Source organism: Bombina bombina, chromosome 3 (assembly GCF_027579735.1).
Source record: "Bombina bombina isolate aBomBom1 chromosome 3, aBomBom1.pri, whole genome shotgun sequence".
Classification (NCBI taxonomy): domain Eukaryota; kingdom Metazoa; phylum Chordata; class Amphibia; order Anura; family Bombinatoridae; genus Bombina; species Bombina bombina.
This window is the reverse complement of record NC_069501.1, coordinates 647,112,824-647,134,999: the sequence shown is the minus strand read 5'-3', so window position 1 is coordinate 647,134,999 and position 22,176 is coordinate 647,112,824. Positions and strand designations below refer to the sequence as shown.

At 40.7% G+C, this 22,176-nt stretch overlaps 1 protein-coding gene across 2 annotated transcripts in view; it reads left to right on the top strand.

Moving 5' to 3' along the window:
- Positions 1–22,176, top strand: part of LOC128653834 (multidrug and toxin extrusion protein 1-like) — a 174,864-nt gene that overhangs the window by 18,055 nt on the left and 134,633 nt on the right. For both annotated transcript variants that reach the window (XM_053707369.1, XM_053707370.1), the window contains exon 4: positions 9,291–9,439. In XM_053707369.1, coding sequence (XP_053563344.1) covers positions 9,291–9,439 — 149 coding nt within the window. The remainder of the gene's footprint in view (positions 1–9,290; positions 9,440–22,176) is intronic.

Here is a 22,176-nt window from a genome sequence, read left to right as displayed (position 1 = left end):
TACAATTAAATTAACTAAACTAAATTACAAAAAAAAACAAACACTAAATTACAAAAAATAAAAAAAAGATTACAAGATATTTAAGCTAATTACACCTATTCTAAGCCCCCTAATAAAATAATAAACCCCCAAAATAAAAAAAATTCCCTGCCCTATTCTAAATTCAACAAATTTCAAAGCTCTTTACCTTACCAGCCCTTAAAAGGGCCTTTTGTGGGGCATGCCCCAAAGAATTCAGCTCTTTTGCATACAACAAATACAATACCCCCCCCCCCATTACAACCCACCACCCACATACCCCTATTCTAAACCCACCCAACCCCCCCTTAAAAAAGCCTAACACTACCCCCCTGAAGATCTCCCTACCTTGTCTTCACCACACCGGGCCGAACTCCTGATCCGATCCGGGCGATGTCTTCCTCCAAGCGGCAAAGAAGAATTCTTCCTCCGGCGATGTCATCCTCCAAGCGGCAAAGAAGAATTCTTCCTCCGGCGACGTCTTCCTCCAAGCGGCAGCAAAGTCTTCATTCTTCCGGCGGCATCTTCAATCTTCTTTCTTCGCTCCGCCGCCGCGGAGCATCCATCCCGGCCGACTGCTGAACTTGGAATGAGGTACCTTTAAATGACGTCAGCCAATCAGATTCAAGTTCAATCAGATTGGAGCTCGCATTCTATTGGCTGTTCCGATCAGCCAATAGAATGCGAGCTCAATCTGATTGGCTGATTGGATCAGCCAATCGGATTGAACTTGAATCTGATTGGCTGATTCAATCAGCCAATCAGATTTTTTTAACTTAATTCCGATTGGCTGATAGAATCCTATCAGCCAATCGGAATTCGGCGGACGCCATCTTGGATGACGTCATTTAAAGGTACCTCATTCCAAGTTCAGCAGTCGGCCGGGATGGATGCTCCGCGGCGGCGGAGCGAAGAAAGAAGATTGAAGATGCCGCCGGAAGAATGAAGACTGTGCTGCCGCTTGGAGGAAGACGTCGCCGGAGGAAGAATTCTTCTTTGCCGCTTGGAGGATGACATCGCCGGAGGAAGAATTCTTCTTTGCCGCTTGGAGGAAGACATCGCCCGGATCGGATCAGGAGTTCGGCCCGGTGTGGTGAAGACAAGGTAGGGAGATCTTCAGGGGGGTAGTGTTAGGCTTTTTTAAGGGGGGGTTGGGTGGGTTTAGAATAGGGGTCTGTGGGTGGTGGGTTGTAATGGGGGGGGGGGGTATTGTATTTGTTGTATGCAAAAGAGCTGAATTCTTTGGGGCATGCCCCACAAAAGGCCCTTTTAAGGGCTGGTAAGGTAAAGAGCTTTGAAATTTGTTGAATTTAGAATAGGGCAGGGAATTTTTTTTATTTTGGGGGTTTATTATTTTATTAGGGGGCTTAGAATAGGTGTAATTAGCTTAAATATCTTGTAATCTTTTTTTTATTTTTTGTAATTTAGTGTTTGTTTTTTTTTGTAATTTAGTTTAGTTAATTTAATTGTATTTTTAGATAGATGTTTGTAGTTTATTAAATTTATTGATAGTGTAGGTGTATTTGTAACTTAGGTTAGGATTTATTTTACAGGTAATTGGGTAATTATTTTAACTAGGTAGATATTAAATAGTTAATAACTATTTAATATCTATTATACCTAGTTAAAATAATTAACAATTTACCTGTAAAATAAATATTAACCCTAACATAGCTACAATGTAATTATTAATTATATTGTAGCTATCTTAGGGTTTATTTTATAGGTAAGTATTTAGATTTAAATAGGAATATTTTAGTTTATAAATGAATTAGATTAATTTAATATAAATTTAGTTAGGGTTAGATAGAGTTAATATAGTTAATATAAATACTATAGTAACTATATTAACTATATTAACCCTAATATAATTAGGGTTAATATAGTTAATATATATAATGTAATACCTATATTAACTATAATATACTTAGGGTTAATATAGATAATATAGCTGGCGGCGGGGTAGGTAGATTAAATTAGGGGTTAATCATTTTAATAGAGATGGCGGCGGTGTAAGGGGCTTACATTAGGGGTTAATAATTTTAATATAGATGGCGGCGGTGTTAGGGGCTCACTTTAGGGGGTTATAGATATAATATAGCTGGCGGCGGGGTACGGGAGCGGCGGTTTAGGGGTTAATAACTTTATTAGGTTGCGGCGGGGTAAAGGATCGGCGGTTTAGGGGTTAATAGCTTTTTTATTGTTAGGCTAGTGAGGGGGGATAGCGGATAGAGGGTTAGACAGTGCGGGCTATGTTAGGGAGGCGTGTTAGACAGTGCGGGCTATGTTAGGGAGGCGTGTTAGACAGTGCGGGTGTTTTAAACTTTAGTCAGGTTTTATAGGCGCCGGCAGTTTCTAACGTGCCGCAAGTCACTGGCGACGCCAGAAATTTGTACTTACGCAGATTTCTGGACATCGCTGGTTTGTGAGACTTACGGCACGTTAGCATCTGACGGCGACCTATATGGGATGGCTCGAGTTGCGAGCTGAAACTGCGGGCGACGCCGGTTCCCTCGCTTGCGCCGCAAACTGCGATCGATATCGGATCGCGCCCCTAATGTGCACAATTTGTGACCAACAAAATGGTGATTTTTTCCTTGGGTTAACCAATAACACAGTTTAAGGACCCACATGTTAATTTATCACTTTTAATAGTGCGTAATAAGAGCTCCAAAATCATAGAGCTATGCGTATGTTTTTTAAGGAAATTTAACATGGATATTATTGGTATAAATCTGACTAATTTTTATTAGTGGAAAAGAGTTTATTATTGGGTTTTTTTTAGATTAAATTGATTAGGCAGGGGCTGTTTGCATCTGTTTGGTGACCTAATGTCGTTCAGTATAGCAGGGGTGTAATATCAGTAGGATTTGCTCAGACGCAAAACCAGAGTAGCATACTTTTTGGGATAATCAGTAATAAGTAGATAAGAGGGTTTATTGAGTATTTTTATCAGTGGAATTCAATGTGTGAAAATGGCCCTGTAAATGTGTAATTAAGTATGGAGACTTTGGATTGTGATCAGTAAAACAGGATTGGCTCATTAAGTAAAGGGATTTAACCCTTTCGAGTCTGGGCTAAAGTGCCTACATCGGAACAACTGTTCCGATGTAGACAAATTGAAACCACGCGATCGTGCACACGATCACGAGATTTCAATTATTGGATCGCGTCTGGGGGGCGTCCCTACAACCCTAGGAACGCCCCCAAGACCGCGATCAAGTCCTGACTGCACAGAAGGCTTCAGGACAGCCGTTAATTTTGACGTTCTATTCCGTCATAATGGCTTTAAAGCCCAGTCTAATTATGACGGAATAGAACGTCATAATGGCTTTAAAAGGTTAATGTAAAAAGTCTGTTGATAAACAATAAAAAGGCTTATTGTGATCACATCAACATTGAAAAGAGCTCATACTCAGCTGTTAACATTTAAATAATTATCTATATCCCTTGAAAGTGAAGATGCATAGCTTCAGTAGCTAGCACTTGTAAAAGTGTAAAATTAAGCCAACAGCTTAAAAGTGAGCTGCTAGCAAGAGGGAAAATAACAGCATGTTCAGTAGTATCCAGCAATTTAATGTTCCTTTAAACTGAAGAGGGAAATACTGAGACTGCCCTAGCCAAAAAGGAAGATTTTCCCGGAGTCTTTCTGAAGTAATTGATAACTCCAGACTAGTTATCTGAAGTCATCCTGAAGTATGTTCTCTGTTGCAACTATTCTGCTCAAAAAATAATTCTTAGCTCACACAGTACGTGCAAAAAATAGATTTGGCCCCTAGACCATAGTTTGTCTACTCAGATCTGCAACCATACTTGGACTCAGCTGAACTCCTTCATATTACTAATTTTTATTATCTATACTATAATTGTGTTTGTAATGTCCATCGCCGTCGGCAGTTGCGCACGCATCCTTAATGGAATGTTGGCAGCGCGAGGCAGCCAACAGAATATTGGCTGCGCGCACAGCCAAAAGAATTCACCTGGGTGCAGCGAAGCTGCATCCAGGTGGATTCTAAAAACGGCACGGTGGTGAAAGAATCCACCAAAGGTCATTTTCAGAATCCACTGGGATGCAGCAAAGGCAAACGGAGCATTAAAAAAAAAAAAAAACACCGCCCACAAAAGTACAAAAAAAAAAATGAACCTCCCACACGAAGTATTAACACATACACCGCAAACCCACACATAGCACAGCCAAAAACGGCACGGTGGTGAAAGAATCCTCCCACACAAATTATTAACACATACACTGCAAACACACACATCGCAAAATATAAAGTAATTAACCCCTTAACCGTCAACCACCCACATCAAAATAAACCTAATTACCCTATTAACCCCTAAACCGCAAAACCTCCACATTGCAATAAACATAATTAACCTATTAACCCCTAAACCGCAAAACCAGCACATCACAATAAAACTAATTAAAGTATTAACCCCTAAACCGCCAAACCCCCACATCGCAATAAACATAATTAACCTATTAACCCCTAAACCGCAAAACCCACACATCGCAATACACCTATTTACCCCCATTAACCCCTAAACTGCAAACCCCCACATCACAATAAACCTAATGAACCTATTAACCCCTTAAACTGCCAAAACCCACAACACAAATAACTAATTAAATTACTAAGCCCCCTAACCTAACGCCCCCTAACCTAACACCCCATAAATTAACACAAATTAACTAAACTTAAGAATACTAAAATTACAAAAAAAAAGCTAAGATTACAAAAATAAAAAGACTAACATTGCAGAAAATAAAAAAACAAATGACCAAAGTATACAAAATTAAACCTAATCCCTATGAAAATAAAAAGCCCCCCAAAATAAAAACACCCCCTACTCTAAGAATAACCTACCAGTAGCCCTTAAAAGGGCTTTTTACAGGGTATTGCCCCAAGATAAACAGCTCTTTTACATTAAACATACACAAAGTCCCCCCAACAGTAAACCCCCCCACCCACCAAACCCACCAAAATAAAAGAACCTAACACTAAAAAACAAACTACCCATTGCCCTGAAAAGGGCATTTGTTTGGGCATTAACCCTTAAAAGGGCATTTATCTCTTTTACTGCACATCCCTAATATAAATAAAACAAACCCCCCAAAAAACCCTTAAAAAAAACCTAAGTCTAATCCACAGGTTGGTGCTCACCGTTCCTGAAGTCCGGCGCTGAAGGTCCTGTTCCAGACGGTAAAGTCTTCTTCCAAGCGGCAACCTCTTCTTTCTTCTTCCAGGAACAATCTGGCGCGGAGCCATGGATCGTGGAGAATCCTCTGCCGCCGTACACTGAATAATTAATTCAGGGTACGCGATTAAAGATGGCATCCCTTTAATTCCTATTGGCTGATTTGATTCTTCAAATTCAAATCAGCCAATAGGATGAGAGCTACTGAAATCCTATTGGCTGTTTAAATCAGTCAATAGGATGAGAGCTACTGAAATTCTATTGGCTATTCAAATCAGCCAAAATAATTTTAGTAGCTCTTATCCTATTGGCTGATTTGAACCCTGCCATTTTTGGAATACACCTGGATGGCAATGTGGTGAAAGAATCCACCTGGATGCAGCATAAGCTGCATTCAGGTGGATTCTTTCACCACCCTGCCATTTTCGGAATCCACCTGGATGCAGCATAGGGTGGTTCCATCACCACAATAGACTGTCCTTCCGAAAATGGCAGGGTGGTTCCGTGGTTCCGTCACCACAATAGAATACCCTCTGGGCAGGCTTTCCCACTAGTTAGCTATAATTTATAAAGCTCCAGCATTTTGCGCAGCACTATAGAGGCCTACATTACATCTATAAGACAGACAATACTTATATTAACAAACTTAAACAAAAGGAGAGGACATATCTGACCTTGAGCACAATCAGTAATAGATGTACTTCTACAACAATAGCTAAAGGTGAATCTAGGCCAGCGAATATAACAGAGTTTCCTGAATACTGATGACTTGTGTTTACATAGCTAAGTTTACCACCAAGTGTATTTGTTACTGGGCATTAATAAATCCACCATACGTAGCCAAGATGACTAAATATAAATACATTTTTCCATAGTATATCAAAATAGACTTAAATTGATGATTATGCCTGAAAAGCTTAAAGGAATATGAAACCCATTTTTTTTCTTTCAGGATTCAGGGCGAATTTATCAATGTGTGAGCGGACATGATACAAAGTAACACATCATGTCCGCTGCACATCGATAAATTCCGTTAGCATACACTGTCTGCATTTATCATTGCCCCAGAAGTTCTTGTGAACTGCTGGTGCAATGCTGCCCCCTGCAGATTCACGGCCAATTGGCCGCTAGCAGGGGGTGTCAATCAACCCGATGGTATTCGATGGGGTTGATTTCTGTCCACGGCCTCAGAGCAGGCAGACAAGCTATGGAGCAGCTCGCCAGAAAAAAAGGGGCATCAAGCTCTATACGGAGCTTGATAAATTGTCCCCATAGTGAACTATTTTAAACAACTTCCCAATTTACACTTTGGGTGAGCCAATGACAAGATGCATACACTGCATGTGCACCCACCAATCAGCAGCTACCTCCCTGTATTATTGCTGCCTAGCCTACCTAGGTATACTTTGAAACAAAGGATACCAGGAGAATGAAGCAAATTAGATAATAGAAATAAATTCAAAAGTTGTTAGAAGTTTCATGCTCTATCTAAATCACAACAGAGAAAGTATTGTTTTCATGTAATGCAAATGTAACTGAATTCACCAACTACCGTAACTATAACAATTTGGGAGATTTAGACTATATACTTCGAAACCAAAAATGGGGGGGGGGGGTATTTTAATTTAGTTCACTTAAAGGGACATGCCACTCACATTTTTTCTTTTACGATTTATAAACAGAATGCAATTTTAAACATCTTTCTAATTTGCTTATATTATTTAATTTGTTTTATTCTCTTGATATTCTTTGATGAAAAGCATATCTAGATATGCTCACTAGCTGCTGATTGGTTGCTGCACATAGAAGCCTCGTGTGATTGGCTCACCATGTGCATTGCTTTTTCTTCAACTAAGGATATTTTAAAAATGAAGCAAAATAAATAATGGAAGTAAATTGTAATGTTGTTTAAATTTCTATTCTCTATCTGAATCATGAAAGAAAGATTTTGGGTTTAGTGGCCCTTTAAGTTTAACATATGTACATATCTTTCAATATTTCTGTTATGTTGCAATAAATGAACAACAGAAAGACACGCTCCATCTTTAAATAATTATGAATTTAGATGTAGAAGTAAAAGCGCTGGGTATTTAACACTTTTTTTAAGAGACAATCTAAAGGATAACCGCATGTAAACTTTATATTAGAACGTTTTGTCTAATTAGCTAATGACGGCTCTGAGCCGTCACAAATTGTCTCAGTCAGGTGATAAGAGCCGTCACTAGCACTCTCCCACTTTGAGGGAGATCTGGGGGCTCCCACCGGCTCCTACCCCAGCGATCAGGCCTGCATAGTGACAGGCATTGCCAGGGCTTCACGTTACGTGACGTCACGCGCAATGACATGATGACGTCACTGCGCAACTTTATTTAACATTAACAATGTTAAATATAGGAGCACGGGGCATGCTGCTTAGAAGCCTGTATCTCAGGCATCTAAGCAGCTACAGACCCCCAAGACCCACCATTGGAAAGGTAATCGCCTAACCTTTCCAACAGTGTAAGTTTTGGGGATCTGAAATAAAAAAAGTTAAAATAAAATATTTTTAAAAATATAAAATAAAAAAAAACCTTTAAAAAACCTTAGCACCCAGGTGGGAAAGTGCTTAGCACTCAAAGGGTTAAATGTGTACTTGTAGATATGATCAGGAATGAACTGGGGCCAACAATAGTCCTGGACATTTAAAGGCGGAGCAGCCCACAAAAGTTAGACTTATGTCAGCTAAGTAGCCATAATAAATGAGATCTCTCATCTTGCAGCACTTCTGCTTAACAACCAAATAGACAATGTACTTTCTTCTTTACAAAATAGGCAGAATGTAACAGTTTTCCTATTGTTACCCATATTAAGAGAGGGTGGGGCTTCTATATAGCAGCAAGGCCAACATAAGAGCCCGGCCCACCAGTCATTTGCTCTGTAGGCCCTATGGCCAGTCCAGGCACGGATATCATACCTAGGATTATGCATCACCATATTCACAAAAATGGAAAAAGTTGTGCCTTTATGTTTACTTAAGGGGATAACAAATACTATACATGTCTGTTGTGTTGCTATAGAATAAAATATCAGCAGAGGCTAAATGTTTTTAAAACAAACTAACATCGTTTTTATTGCAATTTTTAAGAGCCAAATTCAAACCACCATTCATTCGACATTGAAATCAGTGTGCAGACAACAAGGTTAGCCACTTTCATAAAGCTAGTATAAAATGCATGGTTTCAGGGCCGGCTTTAAAGACCAGGTGCCTGCAGGGATTTAAATCTGAAGCGTCCCCTGCACCCCCCATGCTCTCCGCTCACCAATATGCCGGCTACCTTAACTAAGATGGGCACCGGCAGTGAAATAACAGCATCTCTTGTGTGCGATGGCCATCTTTGTTAACCCAAGACTAACAGAATTACTTTAGAGACCATACTGGAGTTGAGATTATTATCAAACTACTTTAGAAGTGATTTGCACATCATCAGACATCATCAGGCTTGTAAAGTCATCAGCTAATGTAAAAAATGGATGACTTTAGAATGATTAGCAGATTACCTTACTGATTACTTCACAAGCATGAACAGCCAGTGAATGGCTCTATAGTGATCTCATTTAAATATTTTGGCCTGTGGGCATACTTCAGGATGGCTTCTGATGACTAGTCTGGAGTCATAAATTTCTTCAGAGTGACTCCAGAAAGATCATCTATTTTAAATAGGGAAGCATTGTGTATGTGCTAAGGAAGCTGGATGCCACACATGCGTAATATTGCAGCAGCCATCTTAGTTAAGGTCGCTGGCTGACCGGTATTTATAATAGGCAGAGACAGGCACCCTTTTATGGAGGGCGCCTGTAGGCACATGCCTACTCTGTCTTATTATAAATCTAGCACTGCATGGTTTTGCAGTTGTTATTAGTTAAAGCCAATAAGGGAAATATATGTAGCAGGGTTAGCTTTGAGAAATCGTCAGAATGCATTTCAAGTTCTAAGAATGATAAAATCTTCAATTTTCAGCTTTAATGTCACTTCAGTTATCTACGGTGTTTTTAAAGGAAAGGCAATAACAATTTCTTTTTTACCTTTTAAGATCTATGGAGGAAAAAACCTCAAGCTCATTGGAGTAGTCATTCAACGTGGGATCCTTATCCTGTTTCTTTCATGCTTCCCATGTTGGGCAATATATATTAACACTCAGAATATTCTGCTACTTTGTGGACAAGAGCCAAGAGTCGCAAGGTACAATTCTATTTTTGACATTTTATTTAACATGTACATTTAATTAATATATTTTTATCTGAAGATTAATAAATGATTACAGTGATTGCAAAGTGGCAACTGTCATCAGGGCTGGCTCAACAATGAAACAAAGTGGGTCCAACGGACCCAGGCAGCACTTGACAAGGGGCAGCACTTTAGTGCCTGAGTCAATCACTGTCAGACCCAGACCATTCCTGTCCTCTGTCTCTGTGACAGCAGCTTAACTTGATCATGCACAAAGACACAGAACAGTCGGAGGTGACATTCAAGTTGGGACAAGTGTATCTCTTACTTAACTTCCTTTCCACTTATTATGCAATTGTGCATAAGCTTTGTTTGCATGCAGGTAGGCCGTAAGGCATGGAGGCCTGTTTATTAAAGATCTGTCGGACCTGATCCGACAGTGAGGATCTGGTCCGACAGACCTTACTGAATGCGGAGAGCAATACACTCTCCGTATTCAGCATTGCACCAGCAGCTCTTGGGAGTTGCTGGTGCAACGCCGCCCCCTGCAGATTTGTGGCTAATTGGCCCGCCAGCAGGGGGTGTCTCTGAATTGTGGTGATCTCTGTCCACCTGCTCAGAGCAGGCAGACAGGTTATAGAGCAGCGATCTTTAGACCGCTGCTTCATAACTGCAGTTTCTGGCTCGCCAGAAACACGGGCCCTCAATCTCCATTCAGAGCTTGATAATTGGGCCTCTTAGTAAGGTCAGTGGACAGGCTAGTAGGTTGATTTGCGAACAAGTAATGCTACTACGGGGGGGGGGGGGTCATTTCATTCTCGGACCCAGGCAGCAGAATATCTTGAGCCGGGCCTGACTTTCATTTCTACTGAGAGATTGTTAATTTATAACTGCCCTTTTACTGGACTTAGCGGAGGAGACAATATAAGATTTTAAACCTAGTAAAAAATATGCTACAAAATGGCAAAACACTGTACCTTATATGAGCTTAAAATTAAACTTATTTGTCTCAAAAGTTGAACAACTAACATAATTAAAAAAATTACCCTTAAACCAATCATTTGCTATAAATGCATCCTTATATCTAGCTTTTATTTAGTGTTTAGTGTCTTTCTAATACTGCATTTTTCTACACTTCTATTGTCTCAGATGTAAGAAATATGGAAGTCCATAGTAACCTGCATCAAAATCCAGTATGTATTCAAGAACTTTGTAGTCAGATTAGAATAATTGTTTAAATATCAGCAAGTTTCAAGACAGGAAATCTTGGAAGATTAAAATCTACTCAAATAAAAAGTGCTGCTTACCAATTCTATGTAAGTTCAGAAAATAATAAGAATATTATTAACATATGCCTTATGGCAAATTGGTTTGGTCCAAAAAGGCATGAACCAAAAAATTGTACCAAATATTACATGTTTCTTCTTGGAGTATAAAGACATAGGCCCCTATTTATTAAAGGTCTTGCGGACCTGATCCAACAGTGCGGATCAGGTCCGCAAGACCTCGCTAAATGCGGAGAGCAATACGCTCTCCGCATTTAACATTGCACCAGCAGCTCACAAGAGCTGCTGGTGCAACGCCGCCCCCTGCTGACTCGTGGCCAATTGGCCGCTAGCAGGGAGGTGTCAATCAACCCGATCGTACTCAATCGGGTTGATTTCCGGCGATGTCTGTCCGCCTGCTCAGAGCAGGCGGACAGGTTATGGAGCAGCGGTCTTTAGACCGCTGCTTCATAACTGGTGTTTCTGGCGAGTCTGAAGGCTTGCCAGAAACACAGGCCTTCAAGCTCCATATGGAGCTTTTTAAATGGGCCCCATTGATTTATCTTTGGGAAAAAATACAGATTTATTTCACATTCTCTTCTTTAAGCACATAAAACTGGTAGTTATCATGTTCAGAGTGGAAAGAGACCTGATTGTTTCAGCCTTTTCTGGCATCTAGATAAAATAAATCTTAGACATCCAGATTTTCTTGCTAGTTTTCTAATTATATTTTAGAATTCTGACATCAATTTTGCAAATAATTCCTAGAAATCAGACAGAATAAAGAAAACAGAATCTCAGAAATACAATTATAAAAAGAATCCACGTTTAGCAGAAATAAAATCAAAGTTCTCAAATTACCTTATCCTGGAAAATCAAAGAAGGTAGGACACAAAGAAGAGCACCTTTCTCAGAAATATGACTTGCCATAAACAAAGCCTCCAGCAGGATAGTTTTAGAAATAAATTACTTAAAAGACACTTTTAGTAAATATCAAAATGCCTGAATTTTTTAGTAGTTTCTAAATAATAAAACCTGCAAAACTAAATAAATGTGGATAAATGGATGCCTCAAAGACAGGAAACATATTTTCTGGTGCTTAAAAGGATGGCTGAACAGGATAAAAGGGAAAATATTTTACTTTAAAAGAATGGAACGTTCATCAAACAGAGCTTTTATGTCACTAATTGATAAGCCTATAACTATACCACCCAAAGACTTTGAAAGAGATATATAGCTCTAAAGGAAAATCCTTTCTTCACACCATAATCCTTAAGTTTTATAATATGCAACAGTTATTACAGGTTAACGGGCCCTTAGAAAAGTAGAAACTACTTTATCGAAAATATTTTACTCTTGAAAATGAATAATTTAAACATTAAGTTGACAGTGTAGAACTTTAACTCTTGATGACAAAAAAAGAAATTGATCTTAAGACAGAAGATTGGTAAAATGAGGACGAAGCCAGTACATTTGTCTTGCCAGAGGAACTAGATCTAAAAATCAATCTTTTTTGGGTACGTTAGAGCTAGAGAATTCATCTTATGTTTAATTTACTAATCAACTAGAGAAAAGACATCATGTAGTCTGAATCTCCAAGATATTGCTATTAAATCCACCACAAAGGCACCAGGATGATCCCAAAACTGACAACCTTCCAGACTACACATGTTACCATCAGATCTTATTCTGTAAACCAAATTTTCTGGATAATTACCAGAAACAAATCTTTGAGGAGAGACCACACTCTATGATAAATGTTCTAGTAACCCAGTAAATCTACTTAGGTATTCAAACGACCTCAGGCATAGCAAGCCTGCTATGAGCTCTCCCTGATGGTTATGCAATACAATGACAATCATGTTGTCAAACAGGATACAAACATGATAGACAATGAATGGGTGAGAGCAAAAAAAATCTCTGCTCTGAGCTCTAAAACATTTATAGTAAAGAATGTCTCCTAAGGAGACCAAAACTGTGACCCAAATAGCATTTTTTTTTAAATCCATATAGTATTGGGTGCAGAATCTAATTCATTTGCAGTGCCTGCATATTTCCTGGGGAGAGCAATAAACTCTGTGAGTCTCAAAAATCTGAGTTACAGTGCGACAAGACATTTAAATTAAATGGTCTTAAGTCAAACTGTGCAAATGGAACTACATCTAAAATGTCTTCCATCAAACCTAGTACCACCATCAATCCTTGGGACAAGGAACCTGCATCTGCAGTATATCCCTGACTGCTTTGGTCAAACCAGAATAATGTCCAGAAAGATCCATAATGAATGAATCCAGCCTGATGGTACTACATAGCTTTAGTGAAAAATAAACCATCATAACTTAAAAAAAGCAGTTGAAGAAGGTAGACTGTGTCTGAGCTATGTCCCTAGAACACAATTCTGTTTGGCCAAGAATCTGAAAAAATATAATATTTTTGGGAAAAAATCTAAAGGAGAAATAGGAAATGTGCTTCCTTTGCAGGACTTTATGTGAAGGTTTAAACTTAGACTTCCTAGAGTATTTCCCAGACCCACTGTAATTTGAACAAAAAAAGGACATAAAGTAGCAATTGTAGAATGTGTTTGATGCCCCGTGTTTTGGCTTGCTAGAAACAGAAGTTATGAAGCAGCGGTCTAAAGACCACTGCTCCATAACCTGTCTGCCTGCTCTAAAGCGGCGTACAGAAATCAACCCGATTGAATACGATCGGGTTGATTGACACCCACTGCTAGCGGCTAATTGGCTGCGAATCTGCAGGGGGCGGCATTGCATCAGCAGTTCACCAGAACTGCTGGTTCAGTGATAAATGCAGAGAGCTTATGTTGTCTGCATTTATCGATGTGCAGCGGACATGATCTGCAATATCGGATCATGTCCGCTCGCACCATCATAAATAGGCCCCTTAGTTATACATAGAAAAACAATTTGCAAATATAACAGTTTTATGTCATTTAGCTCTGAAATTAATTTTTTTGTTTGTTTTTTTAAGTCTCAGACCTCCTAACCTTCCTACATATTTTCTCTAATTGCTGATAACAACTGCACTTTATACCAACATAATGGATAGTCTTTTTGTCTACAGAGCAAGTGGTGGATGGTGTTTGGTTGTTGAAAAACAATGGCAGCAAACAAGAAATGTCTAAACGTGGTTTTTCTAGTAATTCTATAGCTAGACATCATACAGTTAATGTCTTGCAATTACAAGGTTTGAACCTTTAACAAATCCAGTTTATAGAACTGAATAAGGGATACCAAGCACTCACTTAATCCCTTAAATAAACTGTGCGTGGTTTTGTACCATTGGTGTTTACAGCCTATAGCACAAATAAGGTAGAACGGTGCGCAGGATTTTTCTATGACAAACTAACATCATTATAAGAGCTCCAATGCAGACATTTTCTCTTGTAAGCAATATACTAATATCTAACAAATTATTATTATCATTTATTTGTATAGCGCCACCAAATTCCATAGCGCTGGGTACAATGATAGGGGTATACAATGACAAAGATTTGTGATACAATACAAAACATAACAAGACTAAACAAATCTAGCACAGGAGGAAGAGGGCCCTGCTCCGGAGAGCTCACAGTCTATAGGTTTAGGGTGCAGAGACATAAGGTTGGGGTAGCTTGTTACATCTGTTGTATTTGCAGCAGTGAGTCAGGCAGTTCATGTACAGGTATTAGCTTGGTTCGGATGCGGGATGGAGGAGAGATGGCAAGCCTCTCTGAATAGGTGGGTTTTCAAGGATCTTCTGAAGATATACAAGGTTGGAGACAGTCTGATGGAGCGGGGTAGAGAGTTCAAAGAGTGCAAATATAAATATCTTTGTATGATCTAAGGCACAAGTTTTCAAACCGGTCTTAAGGCCTCCCTAACAGGCCGAATTTTGAGGATATCTGCACTAGAGCACAGGTGAATTAATCAGCTGATTAGTAAATATGGTTATTTTACCTGCTCTCATTCAATGTAATCTTGAAAATCTGGCCTGTTAGGGAGGCCTGAGGGCAGGTTTGAAAACCAGTGATCTAAGGAATGGTTTAAAGAAACACTAATGAGGTGGCTTTTCATTTATGGGGGCCGATTTATCAAGGGCTGAATGGCCCCTGATGCCCCTGTGTCAGCGCGAACCTTCAGGCTCGCCGGAAACAGCAGTTATGAAGCAGTGGTCTTAAGACTGCTGCTCCTTAACTGGTCTGCTGCCTCTGAGGCTGCGGATATCAATCTCCCCGATCTCATATGATCAGGTTGATTGACACCCACCGCTAGCAGCCAATTGGCCGCAATTCTGTAGGGGGTGGCATTGCACAAGCAGTTCATCAGAACTGCTTGTGCAATGTTAAATGCCGACATCGTATGCTGTCGGCATTCAGCGTTGTCTGTTGGACATGATTCGCTGAGCGGATCATGTCGGACAGACATTTGATTAATCGGCCCCATGGTATTTAAAGGAGCAGTTCTTATTTGATTATACTATACCAAGTGAAGATATGACAACGCTGTAAACACATAGGGCTCCATGTACGAAGCAGCGAAAGCTGCTCCGGAGCCCTTGCAGGGCAGGTTCCCATATGCAAGCCTGCTTCCCGCAAAGTAAGAAGCATCGGTCATTAGACTGCTGCTTCTTACACCTTACGCCACCTCTGAGGTGGCGAGGGAAAATCACAGAGAGCTTGCTCTCTGTGATTGACAGCCCTTTCAGTCGTGTGATTGGTCGCAAGAATGAAGGGGCGGGTATTACACACTCCGATGTGTGTGTAATGATACATACGGGCAAGCGGATCAACAGATTGGCTGCCCGTGTGTAGCGAAGGCTAGCGGACAACTTTGCGAGTTGAGAAGCTGTCCGCCCGCTGCTTAGTACATGGAGCCCATATAGTACAGCTATTTAAAGAAACAGTCCATTTTTTTTATTTTTTTTTAGTTTTCAAATAAGCTTTATTAGCGAAATGCGAAAAATACAGAATAATAATGTAAGTACAATACATCTTTCAATTTTACATGAATCTATACAATTGTACAATTTTATTTTTGAGACACTTCGCAGCTAGTAAAAAGTTCAAATCAAACAGCATAGAAAACTTCGTCAGATACTATAGAAATGTATACTGACTATATTGCATAAACATCAAACTTCAGCTGTTTAGTGATAACAGTTATTATTTACAGAGAAAGCATAGGAAAAAAGTATAATTCCTCGGGTACGGATCATATGGCAAAGAGGGCGTTGTAACAGCTTACCTACAACACACAGCTGCGGATAAAGTTGTACTCGGTGTAAAGGTAACTATAAGGGCAGAAAGGTAGAGCGGGGTAGAAAGGGGTAATCAGTTCAAGTGGAGGGGGAGAGAAAAAAAAATGGACACAGTGCTACAGTCGTTTACAGCGTCTACTATTATTGTTTTACCAGTTAATCAGAGTCCTCTCCCCTCCCAGGTCAGCAGCATCATCTCGTGTGTGCTCAGTTTCCCAATTTTGAGATAATGATACCTTTCAAGTCTCAGCAGGTCAGCTACTTTGTTTTTCCATTCCTGAATACTAGGGATGGTCTGTTTTTTCCAGTATATGGGGATCAGGCTTTTTGCTCCATTGAGCATCAGCAGAAGAAGCAGGTATTTGTCTTCCCTAATAATCCTTGGTAGTTGGTGATATAGTAGATAACTGGGGTTGGGGGGGAATGATTATTTCAAGGACCCTACTCATTTCAGCCATTATGTCATTCCAGTAAGGTGTTAGCAGGGGACAGGACCACCAAATGTGTAAGAGGGTACCGTTCTCCCCGCATCCTCTCCAGCATCCCCCATTCGCATGTGGGTATATGTGTTTCAATCTTTGGGGGGTCAGGTACCACCTGCTCAACAGTTTATATTGTGTTTCCTGGACCCTGGCTGAGACTGATGCCCGCCTTGTTTTGTCAAAAATTTTGTTCCTTATGTCCTATCTCTAGGCCCAGTTCGCTTTGCCATGTCTGTGTGTATCCTGGAAGGTAAATGTCTCCACCCTGTTGTAATAATCTATAAATTTGTGAGATCAAGTGAGTCGGATGTGGGGTCATTGTGCATAGGGTTTCAAAATGGGTTCTGCATCTCGTCAAGTCTGGCCTAGCTCTGTGAGTGTCAAAGTAATGCTTGGTCTGTGCCACTGTAAACCATGAAGTGAAAACTTCACTGTCCCATTCAGATAATTCCGTCTGGGACTTCAATTTATCCCGATGAAGTATGTTATATATTGCCGAATCCCCAAGACCATAGGTCTTGTCCGGGAAATTAGTTCTTGATAGGAATTCCATATCGGGATTTTCTCTAAGAGGGGTAGCCAGCGAGAACGTAGTGGAGATATAAGGGGCTCTTTTAATCAATTTATCCCAGCCTGAGAATACTTCTTCTATCATAGGGTAGAGCCGGATTGCAGGGGGTCTGCCATTGGGAGTGATCCATGCAAGGGCTCCCACATTTCCTCTCCTCAAAATCATGCTGTCAATCTAAACCCAGGCCTTTTGAGTCGAGTTATGACACCATTCCACCAATCTTTGGAGGGATATCGCGCTTTGGTATACCTGTAGGTCTGGTACACCCAGTCTGCCTTTATTCCGTGGTAGGAAAATAGTTTTCCTGTTAATTCTCGGCTTCAGATCCCTCCAAATGTAAGACTCCATAGCCGACTGTATCTGATGAATAATGTGAGAGGCCGCGGACAATGGAATAGTCTGCATGACATAAAGCCCCCTTGGCATCACATTCATTTTGACCACTCCAATGCGGCCTAGCCAGGAGATGGTTTTATTTTTCCAGCTCAATAGATCTTTAAGGATCTCATCTCTAATGGTTTTATAGTTCATGTCCACCATCTCCTTTATACATGGTGTCAGATAAATGCCAAGATATTTCAATTTGCCATGCGCTTCTTTTATCGGGCAGTCGCCTTCCAGAGTCTCATATTCAGTGTGGGGGATTGTGACATTCATAATCTCAGACTTTAAGGGATTCAAGAGGAAATTTGATACCTCACCGAAATGTGTGAACTCATCCAGGGCTGCTACAAGGGACCCTCCTACATCTGATATCATTAATAAGACATCGTCGGCATACATGGCGAGCTTATATTCATAGCCCCCTATAGAGATTCCATTCACCTCTGGACTTGCTCGAATTTTGCTTGCCAAGATTTCAATTGTCAACGCGAACAAGAGCGGGGAGAGGGGACAACCCTGCCTGGTCCCATTACAGATTGCAAAGGCATTGGAGAGTGTACCGTTCACCCTAACTCTAGCGTTCAGTGACGAATATAAGGACATGATCCTATTTATAAGTTTAGGACCAAAACCAAATTTCTCCAGAGTGTGTTGCATAAATGCCCAGCTGACCCGGTCAAACGCTTTCTCAACGTCTGTAGAGACCAGAGCCAGCGGGGTTGCATTGTTATGGGCATATGTTTTTATCTGAAGGACCTTTAGGGTATTATCCCTGGCTTCACGTTTCGGAATAAAACCCACTTGATCAGTAGAGATCAGCTGTGGCAGGTTTTTATTGAGGCGATTAGCTATGACTTTCGCTAAGATTTTGATATCCGAATTTAGCAACGATATGGGGCGATAATTCTCTGGTCTATTGTCTGGTTTGTCTGGTTTGGGGATTACTGTAATATGGGCCTCCAGCATCGAGCGAGGCAGGACCGGGGAGTCTGATAGCTGGTTGAAGAGAATCAGCATTTCAGGTGCCAGTATGTCACTATATACTTTATAGTACTTGGCCCCAAATCCGTCCGGACCCGGGCTTTTCCCGGTTGTTAAGTCTTTGATGGCTTGTTTAATTTCAGGCAATGTGAATGGAGATTCCAGAGCCTCCGAGTCTTGTTCAGAAAGCCCGGGGACCTCAACCCTCCCGAGATACTCAAGTATCTTTTGCGTCTCGCGTGCCCAAAAGGATGGATCATATCCTTTCATCTGTTTTCTGGATGTTATATAGGGTTTCATAATAAGATCCGAAGATCTCAGCGATTGACTTACCATCCTCTTTTGATTCCCTGTCCGGGTGAATCATACTGTGCACATAGTGTTTCTTTTTTTTCCGCGCTATGGCTCTGGCTAGTAAGCGTCCGGCTTTGTCTCCCTGCTCAAAAAATTGTTGCCTTAAAATTAAGGCCGCCCTTTGATAGTCCACTTGAAGGAATTTCAAGAGTTCCGTTCTCGCCTGAACCAAAGTCTTGGTTAATGTGTCATCTGCTGGCGCTATCTTATGCACATACTCCGCCTTTTCTACCTCTACTAGCAAGATGCGGTACATCTCTCTTCTCTTCTTGACTAGCCTAGCTTTCTGCTTAAGGAAGAGGCCTCTGATTGTACATTTATGAGCCTTCCAGATCACTGTAGGTTGGGAGCCCGAACCTCTGTGTATTTGAAAATATTCTGTTAGTGCTTCCTCTACTTCTCACTTGAAAACCGGATCATCCAACATGAGGTCATCCAGTTTCCAAATGTAAGGCATGGCCGGTGCATTAGACCATGATACAGTACAGGTGACATGGTCGGACCATGTGATAGGAAGTATGTTACTGCTTGTGGTAATTGTGAGTCCTGTCGCGTCTGTAAAGCAGTAGTCTATTCTGGAGTATTTTCTATGGGGATGAGAATAGAATGTGAAATTCTTAGAGGAGGGATGTTGTGACCGCCAAATGTCGTGTAGTGCCGCGTCTCTGAGAGAGGATAACATGCATTTGAGAGATCTATGGGGGATGCTGGAAACTCCATCAGAGGTATCTAAGACTGGATCTAGGGAGGCATTTAGATCACCTCCCAAGAATAATATGCCAGATTGTACTTCGAGCACCTTATGCAGAACCTTTTGAAAGAAGACCTGCTGAGATTGATTGGGGCAATAAACATTAACCAGTGTTATGGGTCTATTGTATATTGAGCCTGTGAGGATCATGTACCTACCTTCTGGGTCTCTGTGTATTTGTGCGAGTTGGAATGGCAAGTCCGCACTAAAAAGAATACCCACCCCATTTCTTTTCTGAGGGCCGGCTAAGGGGTACTGTCGACTAAACCAACGGGGTTTATGGCCTGACGCAAAATGAGTTTCTTGCAAGTAGATGACATTACCCCCTTGTCTATGTAAGTCTCTCAGTACCATAGAACGTTTAGCTGGACTATTTAGGCCCTTTGCGTTTATAGAAATCAGTTCTATGGGGCGGGACACAACTCCTGTGTGTGAGTTCGCCATTTTCAATGGTTCGGGAAGGGAAAAAAAAAAAAAAAGGGGGGGAGGGGAGGAAGAAGTGAGAAAATGGGAGGAGGGGAAAAAGGGGGAGGGAGAAGGTGGGTTAGTGTTGGGGAGAAGAGCGCTAGGTAAAGGGGAAAGGAAGAGGATGGTTTACGTCACAATAAAGTAAATATAAGTGTGATCCAACCTGTGTATAACGCTCTTTGTGGTAATGTTAAACCGTATCTTATAAAACACAGATGTAAATCAATTTAAGAAATAACAGATATTAACAACAAACAACAAAAGCAGGGGTAGTGTTCCCTGCCTACTTACACTACATATATTTTCTTTTGGAAAAAAGATTAACAGTAACAAGTGCATTTGGAAAGTGCATTTTTCGCGACTTACCCTTCATACTTTTAATAATAATTTCTCATAGTAAACCCCTGTTAAACTCAAAATGGGAACATTATATGAAATCAGTAACCTGTACTTTAAGGAGGTCTAACTCCCTTTTGACACTTGACGCAGTTCAGTGGTCTCATTTCGGTGTTCTCAAAACCTGAGGTGAACTAGGTATTTCTCTTCTACCTGTCTATTCATTGGGGGCTATTTACAGCAATTGGGTATAAAAGCTCTGTGCAACTTGGTACAATGTTATCTATGATGGCAGATGGCTGTGGCTGTAGCCTCCTCATCCAATATCAATTGATCATAGGGGCTAGGGGACACTACCTGTACAAGAGTATCCACTGCTTAGTATTGAGCTATTCAGTAGGGAGGTTATAACTGCGTCATGTTCTTAAATATCAGTTAATTATTGATTACTACCTAAACTAGCATGATTACCTCTCAACAATACTAGTACGGGGACTATATACGTGCATCTAGTGCATTTTGTTTATCCTAAATGGAGTGGAAACTAGCCGTAGGGGTTAATATAACTATGTCATGACATAAATTTCAACATTATTAAACCTTAAATTATCGTAATCACCTCACAGTATTGATGAAGTTGAGACCTATACATAGGTCTGGTGCAAGACCCAGGTAAATCAGAGCATTTCAAAGTAGTGAGCATTTAAAACATGCACTTTTCGTGATTTGCCCTCCATATATTTAATGGTAAACTCATATAGTGAACTTCTAGTACATACATCATGAGAACATTATAATGGAACCAGTAACCTGTATTTTAGGGGGGTCCACCTACGTATTAAGGCTTGATGCTACTTATTGGCCTCTTTTCAGTGTCCCCTTAGATTGCGGTGAGCCAATTAGTTCTCCTCTACCTGTCTATTCTTGATGGGCTACCTGAAGTGATTGAGTGTCATCCCATATCAGTCTTAATAAAATACAGGGGTGAGGTGGCTGTACCTTTACGGAGAGATCTCTGGTTTAGCCTATTTCTAGTCAGCTGGGAGGTCTAACCTGTATCAAGTTCTGAGCTATGAGATAAATATTTGCTACCATCCAAACATGTGAAAATGCATCTTAACAATGTTAGTACAGGAACTATATACAGTCGTCTAGTATTGTTATCATAAACATTATTTAAATTAACCGTAGGGGTTACCATTAATCAAGTCATAACACAGATTTCAACATCATTAAACAATAACTTATCAGAGTCGACTCCTAGGGGCCTAGTTATCAAGCCGTCAACCTCAAATACGCTGGAATTCCGCAGCGTATTTGTGGCGAGGCTGATTCGCCTTAGTTATCAAAGGCTAGAGACCGGCAAAAGTAGAATTTTGTGACGTAAACTTCGATCCGCCGGACTCAGTCCGACACAGATCGATTCTTACGTCACTCCAGATGTTCCGCACACAAGTTCGGCACAATCTGACTACCTTTGCTAGTTATCAAAAAACTAGCAGGTACGCTCGGCACTTTTCCGGCCCAGCGTACCTGGTTTTCAAACCGCCACCCTGAGCTTGCATTCTATTGGCTGATCAAAACAGCCAATAGAATGCGAGCTCAATCTGATTGGCTGATTGGATCAGCCAATCGGATTGAACTTGAATCTGATTGGCTGATTCAATCAGCCAATCAGATTTTTCCTACCTTAATTCCGATTGGCTGATAGAATCCTATCAGCCAATCGGAATTGAAGGGACGCCATCTTGGATGACGTCCCTTAAAGGAGCCTTCATTCGTCGGTAGTCCGTCGGTAAAGAAGGATGTTCCGCCTAGGCAGGATGAAGATTCAAGACCCGGCTTGGAAGATGACATCGCCCGGATAGAAGACTTCTTCAGCGCCTCTTGGAAGATGACATCGC